The sequence below is a fragment of the Protomyctophum parallelum genome (assembly GCF_964188405.1).
Source record: "Protomyctophum parallelum genome assembly, chromosome: 4".
Classification (NCBI taxonomy): domain Eukaryota; kingdom Metazoa; phylum Chordata; class Actinopteri; order Myctophiformes; family Myctophidae; genus Protomyctophum; species Protomyctophum parallelum.
In genome coordinates, this window is record NC_139700.1 from 46,694,051 (window position 1) to 46,721,570 (window position 27,520).

At 47.0% G+C, this 27,520-nt stretch overlaps 1 protein-coding gene across 1 annotated transcript in view; it reads right to left on the reverse strand.

The window, feature by feature from the left end:
• Positions 1–789: 789 nt before the first annotated feature.
• cfdp1 (craniofacial development protein 1) overlaps positions 790–27,520 on the reverse strand; it is a gene marked incomplete at its 3' end in the record, with an annotated part of 67,710 nt that continues 40,979 nt past the window's right edge. Inside the window, exons 6-7 of the mRNA XM_083762837.1 lie at positions 20,760–20,930; positions 790–1,105 (exon numbers count right to left, since the gene is read on the reverse strand). Coding sequence (XP_083618963.1) covers positions 790–1,105; positions 20,760–20,930 — 487 coding nt within the window. The remainder of the gene's footprint in view (positions 1,106–20,759; positions 20,931–27,520) is intronic.

Here is a 27,520-nt window from a genome sequence, read left to right on the forward strand (position 1 = left end):
TGCTCTCCTCCTCCGCGTCAGTCGGCCGTGGAGGTGGAGCTTCGTTTCCATCCACCAGGCGTCTAAAAAGACGTGCTCTCCTCCTCCGTGTCAGTCGGCCGTGGAGGTGGAGCTTCGTTCCATCCACCAGGCGTCTAAAAAGACGTGCTCTCCTCCTCCGTGTCAGTCGGCCGTGGAGGAGGAGCTTCGTTTCATCCACCAGGCGTCTAAAAAGACGTGCTCTCCTCCTCCGCGTCAGTCGGCCGTGGAGGTGGAGCTTCGTTTCCATCCACCAGGCGTCTAAAAAGACGTGCTCTCCTCCTCCGTGTCAGTCGGCCGTGGAGGAGGAGCTTCGTTTCCATCCACCAGGCGTCTAAAAAGACGTGCTCTCCTCCTCCGCGTCAGTCGGCCGTGGAGGTGGAGCTTCGTTTCCATCCACCAGGCGTCTAAAAAGACGTGCTCTCCTCCTCCGTGTCAGTCGGCCGTGGAGGTGGAGCTTCGTTTCCATCCACCAGGCGTCTAAAAAGCCGTGCTCTCCTCCTCCGTGTCAGTCGGCCGTGGAGGTGGAGCTTCTTTTCCATCCACCAGGCGTCTAAAAGACGTGCTCTCCTCCTCCGCGTCAGTCGGCCGTGGAGGTGGAGCTTCGTTTCCATCCACCAGGCGTCTAAAAAGACGTGCTCTCCTCCTCCGCGTCAGTCGGCCGTGGAGGTGGAGCTTCGTTTCCATCCACCAGGCGTCTAAAAAGACGTGCTCTCCTCCTCCGTGTCAGTCGGCCGTGGAGGTGGAGCTGCGTTTCCATCCACCAGGCGTCTAAAAAGACGTGCTCTCCTCCTCCGTGTCAGTCGGCCGTGGAGGTGGAGCTTCGTTTCCATCCACCAGGCGTCTAAAAAGACGTGGAGGTGGAGCTTGGTTTCCATCCACCAGGCGTCTAAAAAGCCGGGGTTGACGTCGGGCGTCAGCTTCTTCTGACGCGGCTGTGCCTGAGCCCACAGAGAGAGACCCCGTTTCCAGACCGAAGCGGAGAACGGTTTTGCGCTGCGGACAGAAGAAGCTGTCCGCAGCCTCTTTCTCCGGGTTTTTAGACAGCTGGTGGTTGGAGAAGAAAAAGCTCCACCTCCGCGGACGACTGCCGCGGAGAAGAGCGTTTCCGCGAAGCTGGCCGTCGCGCAAGTTGTCCGCGGAAAGTGGAGCATTTTCTCCATCCACCAGCTGTCTAAAAACCCGGTTTTTCGGGCTGTCCGCAGCCGAAACGTTGCGCAGCTCTTTTGATAGTGTGGCAGTATACCCAGAGACCCCGTTTCCACACCTGAGCGGAAGACCGTTTTGCGCTGCGGACTGTTTCGGCTGTCGGCAGCCGAAAAAACTGGTTTTTAGCCAGCTGGTGGATGGAGGGCAAAGCTCCACTTCCGCGGACGACTTCCGCGACGGCTTGCGGACGACCGCTGACTTCTTGCGCTCTCCTCAGCTTCCATCGTCGGCGGAGGTGGGGCTTAATTCCCATCCACCGGCTGTCTAAAAACAGCTGCGCACACGACGTCACAGCTTTTTCTGTCGGCAGCGCAAAATCCTTTTCCGATCAGGTGTGGAAACGGGGAGAGAGAGAGTAGGCTAGTCGGGACTGCTCAAGGCATGCACAGCCCATGGTTTGGCGCTTCAGGCCACATGCAACCTTGGAGGAGTGTGTGTGTGTGTGTGTGTGTGTGTGCGTGTGTGTGCGTGTGCACATTCTTAAGGAATGTGCAACAATAAAACAAACGTAACCATGACATGCCCTGTCGACCACTAGATACATGTTTTAGCAGAACAATAAATATAGCCTACCATTATAATAACGTGCAAAATGGCAGAGAAGTAAGTTACAGTAACACGTAATCATCAGGCATATATCACACACACACACACACACACACACACACACACACAACATCAGCTGTGCAACAGCGTTGACAGACGCCTAGCCTATGCTGCCAAGAATAGCATATATGCAATCCAGCGTCCCTACAAATATAGGCTATACTCTCAGATTATAGAAATATATGCTTTAAAATAAAGTAGGCGACCATGTGCTCGACTGCTGCTGCAAGATGTCCCAACGACTTGGAATAGTATAACAAACAATGGCTAAATAAATAGTCTAATTAATTAGGATTGCACGATTGAGAAGGAGCAGACAAGATACTATACACTTAAGTCTCTTTGACAGCCTCAAACTTGCACAGCAGCACAATATTTTAAGATAGATAGATAGATAGATAGATAGATAGATAGATAGATAGATAGATAGATAGATGTCTATAGTTACCGTGTGTGGTTGATGGAAATATGACTTTAATAAAGCACTATAAAATAAGAAATAGCAGGCTATATTACTCTACTATAGAGTATTCGTGGTCCATATAATTATACTGCCAAGACACGTTTACCATTAAGCAAATCCAGCATCCCTAAAAAAAAATACTATAGGAGGTTATTTTGATTTAAAATAAAATGATCATGCTCGACTGCTGCAAACAATTACACTAAAATAACAACGGCTAAAATAGTCTAATTAATTAATAGTCTAATTAAGGATTGCATGATTGAGAAGAGATGATATACATAGGCTAATAATCCAGCCTCTTCAGCCGTTGAACCGCCCCAAAGTTGCACAGCACAATTTATGATAAACAAAAACATGGGCTATAGCAATCCGCATTGCATTTATAATGTTGACAAAAAATATATATATATACACATTTAAAAAAATAAAAGGCTGCCAAAAAAGTAGTTTATATTCCTCCAGCAGCATTTAATTATGCAGATGATTCGTGGTCCAAATATTATTAAATTAAATATAGTCGTGTGTACTTACAGGGACAGACATGACTGCTGTGGTCTCTCTCTCTCTCTGCTCTTCAGAATAGGATACAGTGCAATGGACGCTGTAGCCTTCCGTAGGCTATACTTCCCAAAACATGAACCGAAACGTTGTCGAATCTTCTTCTTCTTCTTCACTCACAGCTCAGTATATGTGTCAACCCTTCATCCACTCCATGGTTGACCATCAGACAGTCCAGTCCAGGACAACGCGCAGGAGGAGGACATGTGTGTCACGGCTGCCGTGTTTTGACTTCTAAGTTTGGGAGAGTGCGTGATGCGTGCGTCTGTCCGTGTGTGTGTATGTGCTAAAAGAGTGTGTGTGTGTGTGTGTGTGTGTGCGTGTGTGCAGCGCACCGATCTCTCCTCTCCTCTCCTCTCTCTCCTGACGAATGTCACCCGTCTCCCTCCTATATCCTCGCCTCGATTATGTATTTCCTCCACTCCAACATGTGAAATTATTCCCCCGACGACAAAAACAACATGGGATTTTAAAAGACGTTTGAATTGGCTTGTGCTATAGCTGTGCTGTCCGGGACAGGTATGTGTTGTTGCAGCAGGCTTTTTCCGTTTCAGCGGTAGGTTTAGGCTAACCTAACCGTACAGTCCACTCCTCTCCTCTCCTCTCCTCTCCAGCAGCCCTGCCTTTCCTTTCCAACGGAATCATCAAGTTTGGACTTAAAGAGACAGGAGTCTCTCTCTCTCTCTCTCTCTCTCTCTCTCTCTCTCTCTCACTCACACACACACACACACACACACACACACACACACACACACACACACACACACACACACATACATACACACACCGGCCTGATGCATGCACTGCTGGCTACAGTGGCGTGCACAGACATTTAGAGGGGCAGGTGCTCGAGTGAAAAAAAAGGGCACCTTGACTGTGCAGCAGATTTTGGGGCGGGAACCCATTTTGGTGCTTTAGCTATTTAAAAATAGCAGATCTACAAGCTCGTAGCGCGCCACTACGAGCTTGTAGGTCTGCTATTAATTTTTTTATCAAAGAACCACTGACATAGAAACATAGCTTTAGATTGTGGGGGCCTAAATAATATAGAAGAAGCGTTTTTTTAACAAGATTTGAAAAAATATATATAATTTTTTTTTTCTCTAGCACCCCCTAAGTGTCTATCTGTGCATGCCACTGGCTGGCTAGATTCACACTTAATGCAGTCGTATTAAGCCAAGGTTTTCATTAATTCCCGCACCTACCCCAGGGGTCCTTGCGGGCGTTCCAGTCTTCCAGGGGGTCCCCACTAGGAATAAATGATATGTAGTTTTCAATCAAGGGACCCTATTATTTGGTCTGTATTAACTCAGAGTGTTTGGTTTCCATCATTATATATATACTTCCATTTGCATTTATTTTACAATATAAACCTGCAGGGTCCCACAGATGTGAGAGGCCTAGACTCCCCTAGAGAAAAGCCATTAAATGTATGGCTAGTATAATAGTAGTGCATGTCAAATGCAATGCATGTGAAATGGCAAATATGATTATGAATCACTGCCAAATATGATTTTTTTTTTTTTTTGGGGGGGGGGGGGGTCCCCAGTTCAAATATAATTATTTTGGGTGGGGGGTCCCCAGTTCAAATATGATTATTTGGGGGGGTGGGGGGGGGGGGGGCAGTTCAAATATGATGTATTTTGGGTGGGGGGTCCCCAGTTCAAATATGATTTTTCTTTTGGGGGGTCCCCAGTTCAAATATGACTATTTTGGGGGTGGTGGGGGGTGGTTTCATGGCCTGAAAACATTGATAACCACTGGATTAGATTCACAAGTTCACAAGACATCATCACTAGCCTGAATTTCCATTTCGTTTCACTATTTAGCAACTTGTAGAAGAAAATAATCACACCCGTGTGAACTGAGTGGTGCAACCCCCCCCCCCCCCCCCCCCCTACACACACACACACACACACACACACACACACACACACACACACCCCTCTCTCTCTCTCTCATAGGTAGAGAGACATTGCTGGTTGTAGGAGTGCATGGTTGAACCACTCAAAAATAAAAAGAGGCGTTTAATGACTTAAATTTAAAAAATGTATTTTGAATAGTTACTGTATCGATTTCAAATCATTGAATCATATCGTATCGTATCGCCATAATAACGAACCAATATCGTACACGTATCGTATCGTCAACCATGTATATCGTGATACTGTACGTATCACCGTTAACCCATTCTGACCTGAGATCAGTTTCATACGAGGTTTCCACTGGACACACACTGGTCTGATTAACCCATTCTGACCTGAGATCAGATTCTAAAAATGTCAGTCGTTCTTTGATTTTTCAAAAATAGCAGACCTACAAGCTCGTATCGCGCCACTCGGTGGCGCGATATGAGCTTGTAGATCTGCTATTTTTCAATAGTTAAAGCATAACGGGAGCATAGTAGTGAATATGTATAGTTTATTATGTATAGTGTATGTATAGTTTCATCATATAGATATTCCACTGTTACCTTCTTAGCTTACGCATGTTTCATGATAAATGCTTTTATGTGATGTATTCCCATGCTTTTGTTCTTGCTTAAATGTAAGTCGCTCTGGATTAAGAGCGTCTGCTAAATGCCTAAATTGTAAATTGTAAATTGATAACATGATGCCAACACCAAAATGGGTTCCCGTTCAGAATGGGTTGAAATGTATCGTTGCACCCTATTCTAGACAAACAACAGACAACATAAACACACGAGACCAGGGCCAACTAATATATCCTGTAGCCTGGCTAATATCACACCGTAATCCGCCACAGGCATTTTGTTTTAGCCAATGGCAGATCTGCGTCTGGTTTATCAGCCAGGCTACAACACAGGACCATGCATGCATTGGCGGGGGGGAGACAGTTCAGAGGAAGGGGTGGGAAACTTTGACCCTCACTCCAGACTGCATGAGGGCCACATTGCATTATACTATACTGTCGTACTGTAGCAAAAAAATAGCAGATCTGCAAGCTCAAAACGTGTCGCACTGCGACACGTTTTGAGCTTGTAGATCTGCTATTTTTGTTGTTGTTGCTATATTTGAATTGAAATCCTGAATTCCTTTTTTTTGTGGTAATTTTTTAATTGGAATCCTGAAAAATAACCTTTTCAAATGCCTTTCAAATGCTTTAGTTATGTTAAAGGACCAATGCTGAGACGGTGGCTCAGGGGTAGAGTGGCTGGATGGTAACCGGAAGGTTGCCAGTTCGAACCCGGGCAGAGTTGGTGTCGAGGTGTCCTTGAGCAAGACTCTGAACCCCTAATTGCTCCCGATGTGCTGATCGGTGCCTTGCATGGTTTCCGCAGCCATCGGTGTGTGAATGTGTGTGTGAATGGGTGAATGTAATGCACAATATATGTAAAGCGCCTTGGATAAAGGCGCTATATAAATGCACCATTTACCATTTATCCAATGGGACGTCTAACCAAAGTATGCCTCCCCTAAACAACCTGGCACCGAACTGGTAGGGCCAGGCACAACATGCAGCACAAGACAGGTCCCCGATGGCGGAAGATAGTTTACTCTTTCAGCGCCCACCTGGTGGTCACCAGTTTAGGCTTTGAGTGCCAATTCTCCCATTATAAAGAAATAAATAATTTGTAATTATATTATGCATGTAATGTGCATGTCATCACCTGTACACCAGATTAGAGGAATTTTCAAAATATGGATGAAAAAAAAGAAAAGGCAATTGGCAATGGCAATTAGACGTCTAGACGTTTATGGCTACCAAACAGTTTTAACCCATTCTGACCTGAGATCAGATTCATACGAGGTTTCCGCCGGACACACACTGGTCTGATGAACCCATTCTGACCTGAGATCAGATTCTAAAAATGTCAGTCGTTCTTCGATTTTTCAAAAAATAGCAGATCTACAAGCTCGTATCGCGCCACTCGGTGGCGCGATATGAGCTTGTAGATCTGCTATTTTTAAATAGCTAAAGCATAACGTGATGCTGACACCAAAATGGGTGCCCGTTCAGAATGGGTTAAGGCCTTATGTCCCACCTGGGACGAAGAGGATTAACCCATTGACTGCTACCATTTATTGAGAAATTAGGACCTAATTCACGCCAGCATTTTTTTAATTTGAGCTCTTATTTTGAAAAGCCACATTTTGCCTCAACCGGAAGTGAGCTTATCCCTGCCAGCTTTACGTTGCCAAGACAACCTTTGTTTACATGATCGAATCAATGCCGGTACATATAGCACTCCACAACGTCGGCTCTGTGCCGTCAAAGAAACGCTGTTTTGACCAAAAATGCCATCTGGGACAAGGAATAGGAGATACAGGCGATTGAAAGAAACGGATAGAATGGATTCTTAAGGCGACCGCGATCTAATATGAACGATCCAGTGCAGTGCTAACAACACTGCTAGCTAACCGGCTAACGTGAGTAGCATTATGGCTTGATCGATCATATGCACTATAAAAGCGCAATTGCCGAAGGGCTACGGCAATGGCAGCAAGGTTTATTATCAAATTGAGGCTTTGATTGCCGAAGGGCTTCGGCAATGGCAGGAAGACGGTTAAGAATGAATGAGATGATGTATGATGGCGCTCCTCACTTCACACTGGTGTGATTCTTTTTTAAATAATTTCGTTTAATGAAGTCATGCACTTGGATGGAAAGGGGTTTTATTTTATTTTATGTCCAATTTCGAGAAATTGCTTAATTCAGCGCCACCTGGTGGTCACCAGTTTTGGCTTTGGTTGCCAATTAGCCCATTATAAAAAAAGAAAGAAAATGTACTTCTATTATGCATGTAATGTGCATGTCATCACCTGTACACCAGATTAGAGGAACTTTCAAAATATGGATTATTATAATTTCTTCTTCTAAAAAAACTTGTCTTATCGTACTTGACAATCAAGAAGCATCCAAGAGGGAAAATGGTGTTTCCATGACATACATACACATTATACTGTAACATGTGTCACATTTGGGGGGAATCTCTCAAGAACAGATTCTGCGCTGTGCGCTACAGCATCTGTCAGCAAGGCCATTCAGAATGTGTTTATACGCGGTTGAGAGTGGGAATGAAAACACAGGCGCACCACAGGAAGTGGTGGAGCTGAGGTCACCGGGCCAAAGGGGCCAACATCCTGTTCTACTAGGTGGTGCTATAGAGCACCACCTGCCCTTGCCCTCAGCAAGGGCAGCAAAAAAACAACAACTTTTATTTATTTATTTTGTTTTGTACAGCGTACAGTATGTGGACCATGGTGACATTCATCAATTCTCGATTAAAAAAGAAAATGCTTCCAATATATTATTTATGCCCCAAAATCTATAAATCTCACACTATTAAGGCAACCGGCCGGTTCCACGCGCTGCACAACAAGGTGCCCTTTTTCTCACTTGAGCACCTGCTGCCCCTCTAAATATCTGTGCACGCCTACTGGCAACCACTGACTAAGGTCAGAAGTGAAAGCGCTTTTAGATGTCCCGCAAAAAAAAAAGAAAAGGATTTCGAGTTTTTTTTTACAGCCAAACGATATGGAATACCAAAACGGTGTGTGACGCTCGTCGCCGCAAATCAATCACTCCGAGCATTACAGTATGTTCCTAATTTGGTGAAGACGGTTTCAAAAATAAAATAGCAGTTAAACCTCTGCAGAGGCACGTACTACACCCTTATTCTTAGACGTGTGTGTGTGTGTGCATGCGTGTGTAGGTATGCAGGTCACTGGGCTCCCTGCAGTGTGTGTGTGTAGTGTCTCCCAACGACAGCAGCTATTTTAGACCTCCCCCCCCACACACACACACACACACACACACGTAGGCGTGTGTGCAGTTAAAACTACTTCAAGTCAAATTAATACTGAGGATTTTATTGTGCATACAAACAAAACGTATAGGGAAATTATATCATTGATGACAGACATTCAGACCCACCTGCGTTTGGAGAGACTTAGGGGTTGATTGAACGTATTTTTCCCACATTTGACCGTTACTGACGTTTGATCTGTGTGGTCATCACAGACAGGCTGATGTTTCATAATGGTGAATTCCATAGAATGGATTCTTAAGGCGACCGCGATCTAATATGAACGATCCAGTGCAGTGCTAACAACACTGCTAGCTAACCGGCTAACGTGAGTAGCATTATGGCTTGATCGATCATATGCACTATAAAAGCGCAATTGCCGAAGGGCTACGGCAATGGCAGCAAGGTTTATTATCAAATTGAGGCTTTGATTGCCGAAGGGCTTCGGCAATGGCAGGAAGACGGTTAAGAATGAATGAGATGATGTATGGCGCTCCTCACTTCACACTGGTGTGATTCTTTTTTAAATAATTTCGTTTAATGAAGTCATGCACTTGGATGGAAAGGGGTTTTATTTATCTTTATTTTTATGCGTCGAACGGACATGCAGGCAGCGTTGTTGTTGTTGCCTCGTAGTTTGGTACCTTTTGTCGCTGCCTGTGTGAAGCACGCACACATGAGCCTTTTCTCAAACGGAAAGAATGACATTCAATTCAAACATTGTGTGGACATATTATTATACAGCATGCAAGGAAAACCAATTCAAGTGTTCCGGCCTGTGACTGAACATGTTTTAAATTCCCCCCCCCCCGCCCCCCACAAAGGAAGCATAATTAAATATATTGATGCTAGTGAAATGACTACAGTACTAGTTGCTCTAGCTATAGCATGGTATTCATTGTGAAAATGGTTCACTGGTTTCAATCAAGTCCCATTAATGGATCTGGTTCCATATATACTGTACCAAAACCGTCTCTAATGCATGAAAACTTGGCTTATGAGATTCAACGCCTTTCTCATTATAATAATCACCCGAACCAAAAAAAAGAAAGAGAGAGAGAGAGTGTGGATATTTTAACCTGTTAAAACCGGGAAAGTGTTTTTTTTTTTTTTTTTTTTTACATTTTGGTACATCTTGAATAATGTGGCACTACACATTTTCATAGGGGGGGGGGGGGGGGGGGGGGGTTAACCCATTAACCCAGAGACTGCTACTGAATTAGTTACTGGTACTGAATTAGTTACAATTTCGCTAGAAACAGACTGTATCATTATATGAGTGACTGAGGGTCGCAAACGATACAGACTAGAGACACCTCCCTGACAATAACGCAGAGACAGCTTGTTATTTTTTGGACCACAAAACGCTCATACAAAATTATTTTGAGATGACTTTGGGGCTGTCCCTTTGGACCAATGCTGTGCTTTGACTGTACCCTGTACTGTTTGCATTTATTGTCTAATAAAATGACCAATCAATCAATCAAGACCCCATGTTATTCTCCATAGAGACATTACTTCCTAGAACCAGGGGGAATCGAGGGGATGAGCGGCGCTCTATTATGACATTTTCCAGGTGTTAGGAAGGGAGAAAAACTTGACGTTTTAGAATGATCAATTGTTCGATCGTCGTAAAACACCCGCAGAAAAACACAGAACTCGGGAGCCCGACCTACGCAAAAACCAAACAAAAAAACAACATGGTGATGAGCATCCATGGACGTGAACCAATTATCCTCTCTACAGCCACAGCCACAGTCACAACCAAATGACAGGACAGACCGTTCTTCTCAGCCAACAAAACAAGCCGTAACTCAACACCATCACTGCTAAAAGTGTCAGTATGTGGTTTATTAAACATCGTGGAGACAAGACACAAACAAGGGACCATTCTGGGACAAAACAACCTCGTCTGCCTCTTTCTTGACTCCATAATGTTTTTAGTTGTTTTACTTTCTGTAGTCTCGCCGTAGCCAGACGGACTATTCCACAATCCCCGAATGCTATATAGAGTCTGGAACTACAGAACTACAGTACACCTCCTCAAATCAGAGTAAGGAAGCTGCCATTTTCCGTTGCCTTATTTTTGTAAATATCTTTACATTTAATTTCCTTTTCTGGTAAGCTGGTATGCTTAGGTGATTTCTATTTATACCAGGATACATTTGAGCGACTGAAAGACGAAACAGAAGTGGGATCAGAGCTTCCGTTGCTCCAGACCGTATGACGGAAGCATTTATGTTTTACTCATGGTCAGAGCTTCCGTTGCTCCAGACTGTATGACGGAAAGCATTTATGATCAGAGCTTCCGTTGCTCCAGACTGTATGACGGAAAGCATTTATGTTTTACTCATGGTCAGAGCTTCCATTGCTCCAGACTGTATGACGGAAAGCATTTATGATCAGAGCTTCCGTTGCTCCAGACTGTATGACGGAAGCATTTATGATCAGAACTTCCGTTGCTCCAGACTGTATGACGGAAGCATTTATGATCAGAGCTTCCGTTGCCTCCAGACTGTATGACGGAAGCATTTATGATCAGAGCTTCCATTGCTCCAGACTGTATGACGGAAGCATTTATGATCAGAACTTCCGTTGCCTCCAGACTGTATGCAAACAGCATTTGAAAATGGCGAGAGAGGGCAGCAGTCTGGCAACGCAAGACTACACTTTTCAGGGTCATGTTAACACTCTTACTACTTCTTCCTCACCGAAAAGAGCCGATTTACAAGCTCACATCGTGCCACGACCCAACGCGTTGTGAGCTTGTAGGATCGGCCGATGTGCGTACGATACTGTATATACAAAGTAGGATAAAAAAGAAAAAAAAGGTGGAAACTCTCTGCCTATGAATTTACCCCAAAACATCATAATGCCAAAAATAACCAAGTAGTACACTGTCTTGAGGATGGCTATCATTTATTCACACACACACACACACACACACACACACACACACACAAAATGTCACGACCTCAAGCTACATTACCCGTGTCCTGAAATAGACAAGACCCCCCCACAGCGTGGTGTGTGTGTGTGTGTGTGTGTGTGTGTGTGTGTGTGTGTGTGTGTGTGTGCTTGAGCTAACATAACATTAGAGGAAAAAGCTACTCTGTCATTAGAGAGAGAGAGAGAGAGTTAGAGGGACACTGTACAGGAAGTCAAAACAAAATGTTCAAGTCCAGTTGCGGAGTCGGGGAAGATTCCTGTGAGTGTGTGTGTGTGTGTGTGTGTGTGTGTGTGTGTGTGTGTGTGTGTGTGTGTTTGCGCGTGCGCGCATGTGTGTGTGTGTGTGCACATGTGTGTGGTGTGTGTGTGTGTGTGTGTGAGAGAGTCCTTTTCCCTCGTGGTTTCATGTCGGTGTTTCATGTGGGTGAGCCTCACTGCTTTTTCCCGCTCAAACTGTCGATGGTCAACACGCTCCAGGAAGTTCTTACGCTCCACGTAGCCTAAAGGTGCACGGCACACACACACACACACACACACACACACACACACACACACACACACACACACACACACACACACACACACACACACACACACACACACACACACACACACACACACACAGAGAGAGAGAAGAGGCAGCTTTATCATAGAGTAACACAACATAATATTACAAACTAAGCCAGAGAACCGAGCCATCTGATGGTGGGTTTTAGTCATAGTCGTCTGGATGACAATTTAATTTAGTTTTTAAGTCATATTTTAGTCACCTGAAAAGTCTTAGTTTTAGACCACTGAATATCATACTTTCTTTTGTCGTCTAAATCTAGTGGATTTTGTCGACAAAAATGCACGTCGGCGGTACCTCGATGACGCCGATCTAGATCGGATGAGAGTGCGACACGCCTGAGCGCAAAAACCCAACATAAAATGACTTGTCTTCTAGCCCATTCTGACCTGAGATCAGATTCATACGAGGTTTCCACTGGACACACACTGGTCTGATTAACCCATTCTTACCTGAGATCAGATTCTAAAAATGTCAGTCGTTCTTCGATTTTTCAAAAATAGCAGACCTACAAGCTCGTATCGCGCCACTCTGGTGGCGCGCTACGAGCTTGTAGATCTGCTATTTTTCAATAGGTAAAGCATAACATGATGCTAACACCAAATGGGTTCCAGTTCAGAATGGGCTAGTTATACGGGATCTCTTCTCCACTAGTCCCTCCCTAAACATTGACAGTATATTTCTTATTCTATTCATTCGTCATAGCTTAGTCATCCCATTTCGGGGGCGGGGAACACCTTTTGGTGTTTCAAGCATTATGTTATGCTTTTAGCTATTGAAAAATAGCAGACCTACAAGCTCATAGCGCGGCACCGAGTGGCGAGCTTGTAGATCTGCCATTTTTGAAAATTCGTGAAAATGTAGTGCAAATCTTTGAATATATATATTCTTTCAGAGCGAACGTTTTGAACTCAAATCTTTGCTTCTGGGGGGGGTCCCAGGAACAACATATTTTCAGATGGGGGTCGGCGGCCAATTGCATATAATCTGGGGGTCCTTGACATGAAAATAGTTTGAGAACGACTGACATAGAAACATGAGGTTCTTTTTCAGAAAACTGTCAGGATTCAGAAGACATTTGTAGAATCGTTCCCAGGTCTAAATGGGTTATTAATATTGAGTTTCGCTGTAGTTCCGGTCAGTGAAAACAAGGTAGTGCGGTACGGTACAGTACAGTACATACATCCACATGGACACACACTTTTCCCCGCCGCAAACAAACAGGCAAACTCCCGCTGTTCCCACTTCAACACAGGAAGCAGTTACACAAGCTATCCTGTGTACACAGAGAGAGAGAGAGAGAGAGAGTGAGAGAGAGAGAGAGAGAGAGAGAGAGACGGCAGTGTGTGCTGAGATTTCACTCTATTCTGTCTGTTCATCAGGTGATGAAAGCTCTAGGCTAGGGTCTGGAGCTATAGGGGCTACATCAGGTGATGAAAGCTCTAGACTAGGGTCTGGAGCTATAGGGGCTACATGGTGATGAAAGCTCTAGGCTAGGGTCTGGAGCTATAGGGGCTACATGGTGATGAAAGCTCTAGGCTAGGGTCTGGAGCTATAGGGGCTACATCAGGTGATGAAAGCTCTAGGCTAGGGTCTGGAGCTATAGGGGCTACATGGTGATGAAAGCTCTAGACTAGGGTCTGGAGCTATAGGGCTACATCAGGTGATGAAAGCTCTAGGCTAGGGTCTGGAGCTATAGGGCTACATGTGATGAAAGCTCTAGACTAGGGTCTGGAGCTATAGGGGCTACATCAGGTGATGAAAGCTCTAGACTAGGGTCTGGAGCTATAGGGGCTACATCAGGTGATGAAAGCTCTAGGCTAGGGTCTGGAGCTATAGGGGCTACATCAGGTGATGAAAGCTCTAGACTAGGGTCTGGAGCTATAGGGGCTACATCAGGTGATGAAAGCTCTAGGCTAGGGTCTGGAGCTATAGGGGCTACATCAGGTGATGAAAGCTCTAGACTAGGGTCTGGAGCTATAGGGGCTACATCAGGTGATGAAAGCTCTAGGCTAGGGTCTGGAGCTATAGGGGCTACATCAGGTGATGAAAGCTCTAGACTAGGGTCTGGAGCTATAGGGGCTACATCAGGTGATGAAAGCTCTAGGCTAGGGTCTGGAGCTATAGGGGCTACATCAGGTGATGAAAGCTCTAGGCTAGGGTCTGGAGCTATAGGGGCTACATCAGGTGATGAAAGCTCTAGGCTAGGGTCTGGAGCTATAGGGGCTACATCAGGTGATGAAAGCTCTAGACTAGGGTCTGGAGCTATAGGGGCTACATCAGGTGATGAAAGCTCTAGACTAGGGTCTGGAGCTATAGGGGCTACATCAGGTGATGAAAGCTCTAGGCTAGGGTCTGGAGCTATAGGGGCTACATCAGGTGATGAAAGCTCTAGGCTAGGGTCTGGAGCTATAGGGGCTACATCAGGTGATGAAAGCTCTAGGCTAGGGTCTGGAGCTATAGGGGCTACATCAGGTGATGAAAGCTCTAGGCTAGGGTCTGGAGCTATAGGGGCTACATCAGGTGATGAAAGCTCTAGGCTAGGGTCTGGAGCTATAGGGGCTACATCAGGTGATGAAAGCTCTAGGCTAGGGTCTGGAGCTATAGGGGCTACATCAGGTGATGAAAGCTCTAGACTAGGGTCTGGAGCTATAGGGGCTACATCAGGTGATGAAAGCTCTGGGCTAGGGTCTGGAGCTATAGGGGCTACATGGTGATGAAAGCTCTAGGCTAGGGTCTGGAGCTATAGGGGCTACATCAGGTGATGAAAGCTCTAGGCTAGGGTCTGGAGCTATAGGGGCTACATCAGGTGATGAAAGCTCTAGGCTAGGGTCTGGAGCTATAGGGGCTACATCAGGTGATGAAAGCTCTAGGCTAGGGTCTGGAGCTATAGGGGCTACATGGTGATGAAAGCTCTAGGCTAGGGTCTGGAGCTATAGGGGCTACATCAGGTGATGAAAGCTCTAGGCTAGGGTCTGGAGCTATAGGGGCTACATGGTGATGAAAGCTCTAGGCTAGGGTCTGGAGCTATAGGGGCTACATCAGGTGATGAAAGCTCTAGACTAGGGTCTGGAGCTATAGGGCTACATGGTGATGAAAGCTCTAGACTAGGGTCTGGAGCTATAGGGGCTACATCAGGTGATGAAAGCTCTAGACTAGGGTCTGGAGCTATAGGGGCTACATCAGGTGATGAAAGCTCTAGACTAGGGTCTGGAGCTATAGGGGCTACATGTGATGAAAGCTCTAGGCTAGGGTCTGGAGCTATAGGGGCTACATCAGGTGATGAAAGCTCTAGGCTAGGGTCTGGAGCTATAGGGGCTACATGGTGATGAAAGCTCTAGACTAGGGTCTGGAGCTATAGGGGCTACATCAGGTGATGAAAGCTCTAGACTAGGGTCTGGAGCTATAGGGGCTACATGGTGATGAAAGCTCTAGGCTAGGGTCTGGAGCTATAGGGGCTACATGGTGATGAAAGCTCTAGGCTAGGGTCTGGAGCTATAGGGGCTACATCAGGTGATGAAAGCTCTAGGCTAGGGTCTGGAGCTATAGGGGCTACATCAGGTGATGAAAGCTCTAGACTAGGGTCTGGAGCTATAGGGGCTACGTGGTGATGAAAGCTCTAGGCTAGGGTCTGGAGCTATAGGGGCTACATCAGGTGATGAAAGCTCTAGACTAGGGTCTGGAGCTATAGGGGCTACGTGGTGATGAAAGCTCTAGACTAGGGTCTGGAGCTATAGGGGCTACATCAGGTGATGAAAGCTCTAGGCTAGGGTCTGGAGCTATAGGGGCTACATCAGGTGATGAAAGCTCTAGGCTAGGGTCTGGAGCTATAGGGGCTACATCAGGTGATGAAAGCTCTAGACTAGGGTCTGGAGCTATAGGGGCTACATGGTGATGAAAGCTCTAGGCTAGGGTCTGGAGCTATAGGGGCTACATGGTGATGAAAGCTCTAGGCTAGGGTCTGGAGCTATAGGGGCTACATCAGGTGATGAAAGCTCTAGACTAGGGTCTGGAGCTATAGGGGCTACATGGTGATGAAAGCTCTAGGCTAGGGTCTGGAGCTATAGGGGCTACATGGTGATGAAAGCTCTGGGCTAGGGTCTGGAGCTATAGGGGCTACATGGTGATGAAAGCTCTAGGCTAGGGTCTGGAGCTATAGGGGCTACATGGTGATGAAAGCTCTAGACTAGGGTCTGGAGCTATAGGGGCTACATCAGGTGATGAAAGCTCTAGACTAGGGTCTGGAGCTATAGGGGCTACATGGTGATGAAAGCTCTAGGCTAGGGTCTGGAGCTATAGGGGCTACATGGTGATGAAAGCTCTAGACTAGGGTCTGGAGCTATAGGGGCTACATCAGGTGATGAAAGCTCTAGACTAGGGTCTGGAGCTATAGGGGCTACATCAGGTGATGAAAGCTCTAGACTAGGGTCTGGAGCTATAGGGGCTACATGGTGATGAAAGCTCTAGACTAGGGTCTGGAGCTATAGGGGCTACATGGTGATGAAAGCTCTAGGCTAGGGTCTGGAGCTATAGGGGCTACATGGTGATGAAAGCTCTAGACTAGGGTCTGGAGCTATAGGGGCTACATCAGGTGATGAAAGCTCTAGACTAGGGTCTGGAGCTATAGGGGCTACATGGTGATGAAAGCTCTAGGCTAGGGTCTGGAGCTATAGGGCTACATGGTGATGAAAGCTCTAGACTAGGGTCTGGAGCTATAGGGGCTACATCAGGTGATGAAAGCTCTAGACTAGGGTCTGGAGCTATAGGGGCTACATCAGGTGATGAAAGCTCTAGACTAGGGTCTGGAGCTATAGGGGCTACATGGTGATGAAAGCTCTAGACTAGGGTCTGGAGCTATAGGGGCTACATGGTGATGAAAGCTCTAGGCTAGGGTCTGGAGCTATAGGGGCTACATCAGGTGATGAAAGCTCTAGGCTAGGGTCTGGAGCTATAGGGGCTACATGGTGATGAAAGCTCTAGACTAGGGTCTGGAGCTATAGGGGCTACATGGTGATGAAAGCTCTAGGCTAGGGTCTAGTTTTTTATGTCAGTGGTGCTCAACCTTTTTCATGTCAAGGAAACCCCAGAATTATCTCTATTGGGCCACGGACCCCCCACCTCAAAATATGTGAGAAGCCAATATTTCAGTTAAAAACATTCGCTCTGAAAAAATATATATATTCAAAGATTTGCGCCACATTTTCACGACTTTAAAAAAAATAGCCAACCTACGAGCTCATAGCGCGCCAGTCGGTGGCGCGCTATGAGCTCGTAGGTCTGCTATTTTTCAACAGCTAAAGTAGAACAGAATGCTTAAAACACGGAAAGGGGTTAAATGAAACGACTGAATCCCTGGTTCCTTCCAAAATGACCCTTCCCTTCATCATCCAAGCCCCTCCCGTTCCCTCCCAGATGAGCATCAATACATGGCGGAGCCGACATTAATGTTACCTCGTACTGTCTGCCCTCTCTCTCCCACCCCCCCCCCCCCCCTCTCTCTCTCTTCCTCTCTCTCTCTCTCTCTCTCTCTCTCCAAACATGAAGCAGATATTTAGCCTGTCCTCCAGTCTGTAACTTGTAAAAAAAAAAACATGGCCACCCTCTAATTTCAACGGCTATATCGGATTGCTCCCTCCACTGTCTGTGGTGATTTGTGTGTGTGTGTGTTTGTATGTGAGAGAAACATGAGAGAGATGTGACTATATCTTTGTATAATACCACAAGAGTGCGCGTGCGTGCGTGCTTGCGTGCAGTGTTACTTTTGTTGACTAAAACTACCGGCATGACAACAAATGTTTGTCGACTAACCACTGACGGAATTTTTAGTCATTTTAACGTCTGGTTGCGCTCTGATGTGAAAATAGCTGATCTACAAGTACAATTAAGCTCACAACGCGTTGCAGCCCGACGCTTGCATGGAGTTCCAGGGGCTCCCCAGCTAAATGATACGTTTGGAACCAAACGGACCCTCATGGGTCTGTAACTCTGAGTGTACAATTTGTATGCTCTCAGATTTTACAATATAAATTGGGGGTCCCAGTGATAGAAATGCCATTAAATTGGGGGTCTGGTGGGGGAGAGGAGAGAAGGCTTAGTGTCCCATAGGCCCCAAGGACCCAGTGAGGCTATCCAACGTTGAATCACTGGGCCCTAGCTTAGAGTATACATATTTATAGAGAAGGCACCCAGAGGAAATCTTGAGGTGAAATGGACATAGTGGCCGAATTAAGGTATTGCAGCCTGGCCCCAAACACATGAACACGCTGTCCGTTGACTATCATTGTACACGTTCATGACGGACGACGCTCGTGCGCGTTCAGCGGCAGCGCGTTCATGTGTTTGGGGCCACTCACCATTGCAATCCGTGTGTGTGTGACTGCATGTCTGCATGATGTTTGTGACTGCATGATGCACGCATGTGTGTGTGACTGCATGATGCACGTGTGTGTGTGACTGCATGATGCATGTGTGTGTGTGTGTCTGCATGATGCACGTGCGTGTGTGTGTGTGACTGCATGATGCACGTGCGTGAGTGTGACTGCATGATGCACGTGTGTGTGTGACTGCATGATGCATGTGTGTGTGTGTGTGTGTGACTGCATGATGCATGTGTGTGTGTGTGTGTGTGACTGCATGATGCATGTGTGTGTGTGTGTGTGTGACTGCATGATGCATGTGTGTGTGTGTGTGTGTGACTGCATGATGCATGTGTGTGTGTGTGTGTGTGACTGCATGATGCATGTGTGTGTGTGTGTGTGTGACTGCATGATGCACGTGCGTGAGTGTGACTGCATGATGCACGTGTGTGTGTGTGTGTGTGTGACTGCATGATGCATGTGTGTGTGTGTGTGTGTGTGACTGCATGATGCATGTGTGTGTGTGACTGCATGATGCATGTGTGTGTGTGTGTGTGTGACTGCATGATGCATGTGTGTGTGTGTGTGTGTGTGTGTGACTGCATGATGCACGTGCGTGAGTGTGTGTGACTGCATGATGCACGTGTGTGTGTGACTGCATGATGCACGTGCGTGTGTGTGTGTGACTGCATGATGCACGTGCGTGTGTGTGTGTGACTGCATGATGCACGTGCGTGTGTGTGTGTGACTGCATGATGCACGTGCGTGTGTGTGTGTGACTGCATGATGCACGTGCGTGTGTGTGTGTGACTGCATGATGCACGTGCACGTGTGTGTGTGTGACTGCATGATGCACGTGCGTGTGTGTGTGTGACTGCATGATGCACGTGCGTGTGTGTGTGTGACTGCATGATGCACGTGCGTGTGTGTGTGTGACTGCATGATGCACGTGCGTGTGTGTGACTACATGATGCACGTGCGTGTGTGTGTGTGTGACTGCACGTTCACGTGTGTGTGTGTGTGACTGCATGATGCACGTGCGTGTGTGTGTTTGACTGCACGTGCGTGTGTGTGTGTGACTGCATGTCTGCATGATGCGTGTGACTGCATGATGCACGTGCGTGTGTGTGACTGCATGATGCATGTGTGTGTGTGTGTGTGTGTGTGTGTGTGCACTTAAACGCCACAGAGCCCATTTCTGTGCGTGGGTGTTATTGTGAGTCTACACAACTGAGAGACTTGGCGTGACTTTGAGATCGTGCCTTTTACTATGCGCGCACGTGCGTGTGTGTGTGTGCGTGCATTGTTGCTAGTTAATGGGCTGAGTGTGCGGCCTTGAGTTGCCCCTGGTAACCGAATGATGATGTCATGCTTAATTAGCATCCTCAGGAGAGGGTGAAATTATTCTCCCCTCCATATCTCTCTCTCTCTCTGTTAAATCCCTGTCAACTATTTTCCTCTCCTCTCCTCTCCATCCTAAAGTCACCCTCCCCCAAACACTTCTCATTTTCCGGCATTAGGAGCAGGTTTTGAAATCCTCCTCTCTCTCTCTCTCTCTCCATCATCTGTCTCTCCTCCTCTTCTAAATCCCTCCATCTATCCCTCTCTCTCTCTTCCGCTCTCAGCGAGGGGGATAAGTGACAACTCCTCGTCTCCTCTCCATCCCTCCTTATCTCCATTTCTCTCTCTCTCTCCCCTGTATATCACTTCTCTCACCAGCAGCACTTCACCCCCCCCCCCCCCCCCCCCCCCACCGACACCTCCTCCCAACACTTGGATCCATGTTCCACTCTGGCTCGCTCTCTCTCCCTCTCTCCCTCTCTCCCCCCCCCCTCTCTCTCTCTCTCTCTCTCTCGACAGTGGTAAATACCGTATGTAAATCTTTCACACTCACATACACAGTATGTGTCATGAGGAATCATAGGACAGATTTGAAAATCAACATTACTTAACCCATTTTGACCCGAGATCAGATTCTAAACAATGTCTTCTATACATCCTGACAGTTTTCTGAAAAAGCTATGTTTCTATGTCAGTGGTTCTTCGATTTAAAAAAAAATAGCAGATCTACAAGCTCGTAGCGCGCCACTCGGTGGCGCGCTACGAGCTTGTAGATCTGCTATTTTTCAATAGCTAAAGCATAACATGATGCCAACACCAAAAGGGGTCCCCGCACAAAATGGGCTAAAGCAATAAGCCAACGAGAGGGTATTATTTTGGAGGCGTATATAGCGTAGGCGCGCCGTGTGTGTCTCTTACCCCCCTTTCCCCCGGTTGTGGATGGCCAGCTCGTCCGTGATGCCCTCCTCCGACTTGAAGGCGTCCCAGTCCATCTTGGACTTCTCCAGGGTGCTCATCTTCTGCTTCTTGCCCCCCCCCAGGCGGCTCAGCAGGCCGGACATCCCCGCCATGGGGCGCTTGCTGTTGGCGCTGAAACAGAGAGAGAGAGAGAGAGAGAGAGACTGTGTGTGTTATAGGGCTGTTATTATTTCCCCCCTAGAAAATTACTTATTATAAAAAAAACATTAAAACGGGATCGAACTGGGGACCGCACGGTATTTTGCCTACACAGAACACTGCAGAGTATTCAGTATTTCGTGCATTTTAGGAGTCAAACTGTGTCAGAAACCAGCGGTATGCCGTAATGTCATTTCAGACATTATGCAGCTGAAAGATGAAGACACGGAGAGCAGGGTGATACAGTACAGTAGAGAGCAGGGTGATACAGTACAGTAGAGAGCAGGGTGATACAGTACAGTAGAGAGCAGGGTGATACAGTACAGTAGAGAGCAGGGTGATACAGTACAGTAGAGAGCAGGGTGATACAGTACAGTAGAGAGCAGGGTGATACAGTACAGTAGAGAGCAGGGTGATACAGTACAGTAGAGAGCAGGGTGATACAGTACAGTAGAGAGCAGGGTGATACAGTACAGTAGAGAGCAGGGTGATACAGTACAGTAGAGAGCAGGGTGATACAGTACAGTAGAGAGCAGGGTGATACAGTACAGTAGAGAGCAGGGTGATACAGTACAGTAGAGAGCAGGGTGATACAGTACAGTAGAGAGCAGGGTGATACAGTACAGTAGAGAGCAGGGTGATACAGTACAGTAGAGAGCAGGGTGATACAGTACAGTAGAGAGCAGGGTGATACAGTACAGTAGAGAGCAGGGTGATACAGTACAGTAGAGAGCAGGGTGATACAGTACAGTAGAGAGCAGGGTGATACAGTACAGTAGAGAGCAGGGTGATACAGTACTGTACAGAGCAGGGTGATACAGTACTGTAGAGAGCAGGGTGATACAGTACAGTAGAGAGCAGGGTGATACAGTACAGTAGAGAGCAGGGTGATACAGTACAGTAGAGAGCAGGGTGATACAGTACAGTAGAGAGCAGGGTGATACAGTACAGAGCAGGGTGATACAGTACAGTAGAGAGCAGGGTGATACAGTACAGTAGAGAGCAGGGTGATACAGTACAGTAGAGAGCAGGGTGATACAGTACAGTAGAGAGCAGGGTGATACAGTACAGTAGAGAGCAGGGTGATACAGTACAGTAGAGAGCAGGGTGATACAGTACAGTAGAGAGCAGGGTGATACAGTACAGTAGAGAGCAGGGTGATACAGTACAGCAGAGAGCAGGGTGATACAGTACAGTAGAGAGCAGGGTGATACAGTACAGTAGAGAGCAGGGTGATACAGTACAGTAGAGAGCAGGGTGATACAGTACAGTAGAGAGCAGGGTGATACAGTACAGTAGAGAGCAGGGTGATACAGTACAGTAGAGAGCAGGGTGATACAGTACAGTAGAGAGCAGGGTGATACAGTACAGTAGAGAGCAGGGTGATACAGTACAGTAGAGAGCAGGGTGATACAGTACAGTAGAGAGCAGGGTGATACAGTACAGTAGAGAGCAGGGTGATACAGTACAGTAGAGAGCAGGGTGATACAGTACAGTAGAGAGCAGGGTGATACAGTACAGTAGAGAGCAGGGTGATACAGTACAGTAGAGAGCAGGGTGATACAGTACAGTAGAGAGCAGGGTGATACAGTACAGAGCAGGGTGATACAGTACAGTACAGAGCAGGGTGATACAGTACAGTAGAGAGCAGGGTGATACAGTACAGTAGAGAGCAGGGTGATACAGTACAGAGCAGGGTGATACAGTACAGTAGAGAGCAGGGTGATACAGTACAGTAGAGAGCAGGGTGATACAGTACAGTAGAGAGCAGGGTGATACAGTACAGTAGAGAGCAGGGTGATACAGTACAGTACAGAGCAGGGTGATACAGTACAGTAGAGAGCAGGGTGATACAGTACAGTAGAGAGCAGGGTGATACAGTACAGTAGAGAGCAGGGTGATACAGTACAGTAGAGAGCAGGGTGATACAGTACAGTAGAGAGCAGGGTGATACAGTACAGTAGAGAGCAGGGTGATACAGTACAGTAGAGAGCAGGGTGATACAGTACAGTAGAGAGCAGGGTGATACAGTACAGTAGAGAGCAGGGTGATACAGTACAGTAGAGAGCAGGGTGATACAGTACAGTAGAGAGCAGGGTGATACAGTACAGTAGAGAGCAGGGTGATACAGTACAGTAGAGAGCAGGGTGATACAGTACAGTAGAGAGCAGGGTGATACAGTACAGTAGAGAGCAGGGTGATACAGTACAGTAGAGAGCAGGGTGATACAGTACAGTAGAGAGCAGGGTGATACAGTACAGTAGAGAGCAGGGTGATACAGTACAGTAGAGAGCAGGGTGATACAGTACAGTAGAGAGCAGGGTGATACAGTACAGAGCAGGGTGATACAGTACAGTAGAGAGCAGGGTGATACAGTACAGTAGAGAGCAGGGTGATACAGTACAGTAGAGAGCAGGGTGATACAGTACAGTAGAGAGCAGGGTGATACAGTACAGTAGAGAGCAGGGTGATACAGTACAGTAGAGAGCAGGGTGATACAGTACAGTAGAGAGCAGGGTGATACAGTACAGTAGAGAGCAGGGTGATACAGTACAGTAGAGAGCAGGGTGATACAGTACAGTAGAGAGCAGGGTGATACAGTACAGTAGAGAGCAGGGTGATACAGTACAGTAGAGAGCAGGGTGATACAGTACAGTAGAGAGCAGGGTGATACAGTACAGTAGAGAGCAGGGTGATACAGTACAGCAGAGAGCAGGGTGATACAGTACAGTAGAGAGCAGGGTGATACAGTACAGTAGAGAGCAGGGTGATACAGTACAGTAGAGAGCAGGGTGATACAGTACAGTAGAGAGCAGGGTGATACAGTACAGCAGAGAGCAGGGTGATACAGTACAGTAGAGAGCAGGGTGATACAGTACAGTAGAGAGCAGGGTGATACAGTACAGTAGAGAGCAGGGTGATACAGTACAGTAGAGAGCAGGGTGATACAGTACAGTAGAGAGCAGGGTGATACAGTACAGTAGAGAGCAGGGTGATACAGTACAGTAGAGAGCAGGGTGATACAGTACAGTAGAGAGCAGGGTGATACAGTACAGTAGAGAGCAGGGTGATACAGTAAAGAGCAGGGTGATACAGTACAGTAGAGAGCAGGGTGATACAGTACAGTAGAGAGCAGGGTGATACAGTACAGTAGAGAGCAGGGTGATACAGTACAGTAGAGAGCAGGGTGATACAGTACAGTAGAGAGCAGGGTGATACAGTACAGTAGAGAGCAGGGTGATGCAGTACAGTAGAGAGCAGGGTGACACAGTACAGTAGAGAGCAGGGTGATACAGTACAGTAGAGAGCAGGGTGATACAGTACAGTAGAGAGCAGGGTGATACAGTACAGTAGAGAGCAGGGTGATACAGTACAGTAGAGAGCAGGGTGATACAGTACAGTAGAGAGCAGGGTGATACAGTACAGTACAGAGCAGGGTGATACAGTACAGTAGAGAGCAGGGTGATACAGTACAGTAGAGAGCAGGGTGATACAGTACAGTAGAGAGCAGGGTGATACAGTACAGTAGAGAGCAGGGTGATACAGTACAGTACAGAGCAGGGTGATACAGTACAGAGCAGGGTGATACAGTACAGTAGAGAGCAGGGTGATACAGTACAGTAGAGAGCAGGGTGATACAGTACAGTACAGAGCAGGGTGATACAGTACAGTAGAGAGCAGGGTGATACAGTACAGTAGAGAGCAGGGTGATACAGTACAGTAGAGAGCAGGGTGATACAGTACAGTAGAGAGCAGGGTGATACAGTACAGCAGAGAGCAGGGTGATACAGTACAGTAGAGAGCAGGGTGATACAGTACAGTAGAGAGCAGGGTGATACAGTACAGTAGAGAGCAGGGTGATACAGTACAGTAGAGAGCAGGGTGATACAGTACAGTAGAGAGCAGGGTGATACAGTACAGTAGAGAGCAGGGTGATACAGTACAGTAGAGAGCAGGGTGATACAGTACAGTAGAGAGCAGGGTGATACAGTACAGTAGAGAGCAGGGTGATACAGTACAGTAGAGAGCAGGGTGATACAGTAGAGAGCAGGGTGATACAGTACAGTAGAGAGCAGGGTGATACAGTACAGTAGAGAGCAGGGTGATACAGTACAGTAGAGAGCAGGGTGATACAGTACAGTAGAGAGCAGGGTGATACAGTACAGTAGAGAGCAGGGTGATACAGTACAGTAGAGAGCAGGGTGATACAGTACAGTAGAGAGCAGGGTGATACAGTACAGTACAGAGCAGGGTGATACAGTACAGTAGAGAGCAGGGTGATACAGTACAGTAGAGAGCAGGGTGATACAGTACAGTAGAGAGCAGGGTGATACAGTACAGTAGAGAGCAGGGTGATACAGTACAGTAGAGAGCAGGGTGATACAGTACAGTAGAGAGCAGGGTGATACAGTACAGTAGAGAGCAGGGTGATACAGTAGAGAGCAGGGTGATACAGTACAGTAGAGAGCAGGGTGATACAGTACAGTAGAGAGCAGGGTGATACAGTACAGTAGAGAGCAGGGTGATACAGTACAGTAGAGAGCAGGGTGATACAGTACAGTAGAGAGCAGGGTGATACAGTACAGTAGAGAGCAGGGTGATACAGTACAGTAGAGAGCAGGGTGATACAGTACAGTAGAGAGCAGGGTGATACAGTACAGTAGAGAGCAGGGTGATACAGTACAGTAGAGAGCAGGGTGATACAGTACAGTAGAGAGCAGGGTGATACAGTACAGTAGAGAGCAGGGTGATACAGTACAGTAGAGAGCAGGGTGATACAGTACAGTAGAGAGCAGGGTGATACAGTACAGTAGAGAGCAGGGTGATACAGTACAGTAGAGAGCAGGGTGATACAGTACAGTAGAGAGCAGGGTGATACAGTACAGCAGAGAGCAGGGTGATACAGTACAGTAGAGAGCAGGGTGATACAGTACAGTAGAGAGCAGGGTGATACAGTACAGTAGAGAGCAGGGTGATACAGTACAGTAGAGAGCAGGGTGATACAGTACAGTAGAGAGCAGGGTGATACAGTACAGAGCAGGGTGATACAGTACAGTAGAGAGCAGGGTGATACAGTACAGAGCAGGGTGATACAGTACAGTAGAGAGCAGGGTGATACAGTACAGTAGAGAGCAGGGTGATACAGTACAGTAGAGAGCAGGGTGATACAGTACAGTAGAGAGCAGGGTGATACAGTACAGCAGAGAGCAGGGTGATACAGTACAGTAGAGAGCAGGGTGATACAGTACAGTAGAGAGCAGGGTGATACAGTACAGTAGAGAGCAGGGTGATACAGTACAGTAGAGAGCAGGGTGATACAGTACAGAGCAGGGTGATACAGTACAGTAGAGAGCAGGGTGATACAGTACAGTAGAGAGCAGGGTGATACAGTACAGTAGAGAGCAGGGTGATACAGTACAGCAGAGAGCAGGGTGATACAGTACAGTAGAGAGCAGGGTGATACAGTACAGTAGAGAGCAGGGTGATACAGTACAGTAGAGAGCAGGGTGATACAGTACAGTAGAGAGCAGGGTGATACAGTACAGTAGAGAGCAGGGTGATACAGTACAGTAGAGAGCAGGGTGATACAGTACAGTAGAGAGCAGGGTGATACAGTACAGTAGAGAGCAGGGTGATACAGTACAGTAGAGAGCAGGGTGATACAGTACAGTAGAGAGCAGGGTGATACAGTACAGCAGAGAGCAGGGTGATACAGTACAGTAGAGAGCAGGGTGATACAGTACAGTAGAGAGCAGGGTGATACAGTACAGTAGAGAGCAGGGTGATACAGTACAGTACAGAGCAGGGTGATACAGTACAGAGCAGGGTGATACAGTACAGTAGAGAGCAGGGTGATACAGTACAGTAGAGAGCAGGGTGATACAGTACAGTACAGAGCAGGGTGATACAGTACAGTAGAGAGCAGGGTGATACAGTACAGCAGAGAGCAGGGTGATACAGTACAGTAGAGAGCAGGGTGATACAGTACAGTAGAGAGCAGGGTGATACAGTACAGTAGAGAGCAGGGTGATACAGTAGAGAGCAGGGTGATACAGTACAGTAGAGAGCAGGGTGATACAGTACAGTAGAGAGCAGGGTGATACAGTACAGTAGAGAGCAGGGTGATACAGTACAGTAGAGAGCAGGGTGATACAGTACAGTAGAGAGCAGGGTGATACAGTACAGTAGAGAGCAGGGTGATACAGTACAGTAGAGAGCAGGGTGATACAGTACAGTAGAGAGCAGGGTGATACAGTACAGTAGAGAGCAGGGTGATACAGTACAGTAGAGAGCAGGGTGATACAGTACAGTAGAGAGCAGGGTGATACAGTACAGTAGAGAGCAGGGTGATACAGTACAGTAGAGAGCAGGGTGATACAGTACAGTAGAGAGCAGGGTGATACAGTAGAGAGCAGGGTGATACAGTACAGTAGAGAGCAGGGTGATACAGTACAGTAGAGAGCAGGGTGATACAGTACAGTAGAGAGCAGGGTGATACAGTACAGTAGAGAGCAGGGTGATACAGTACAGTAGAGAGCAGGGTGATACAGTACAGTAGAGAG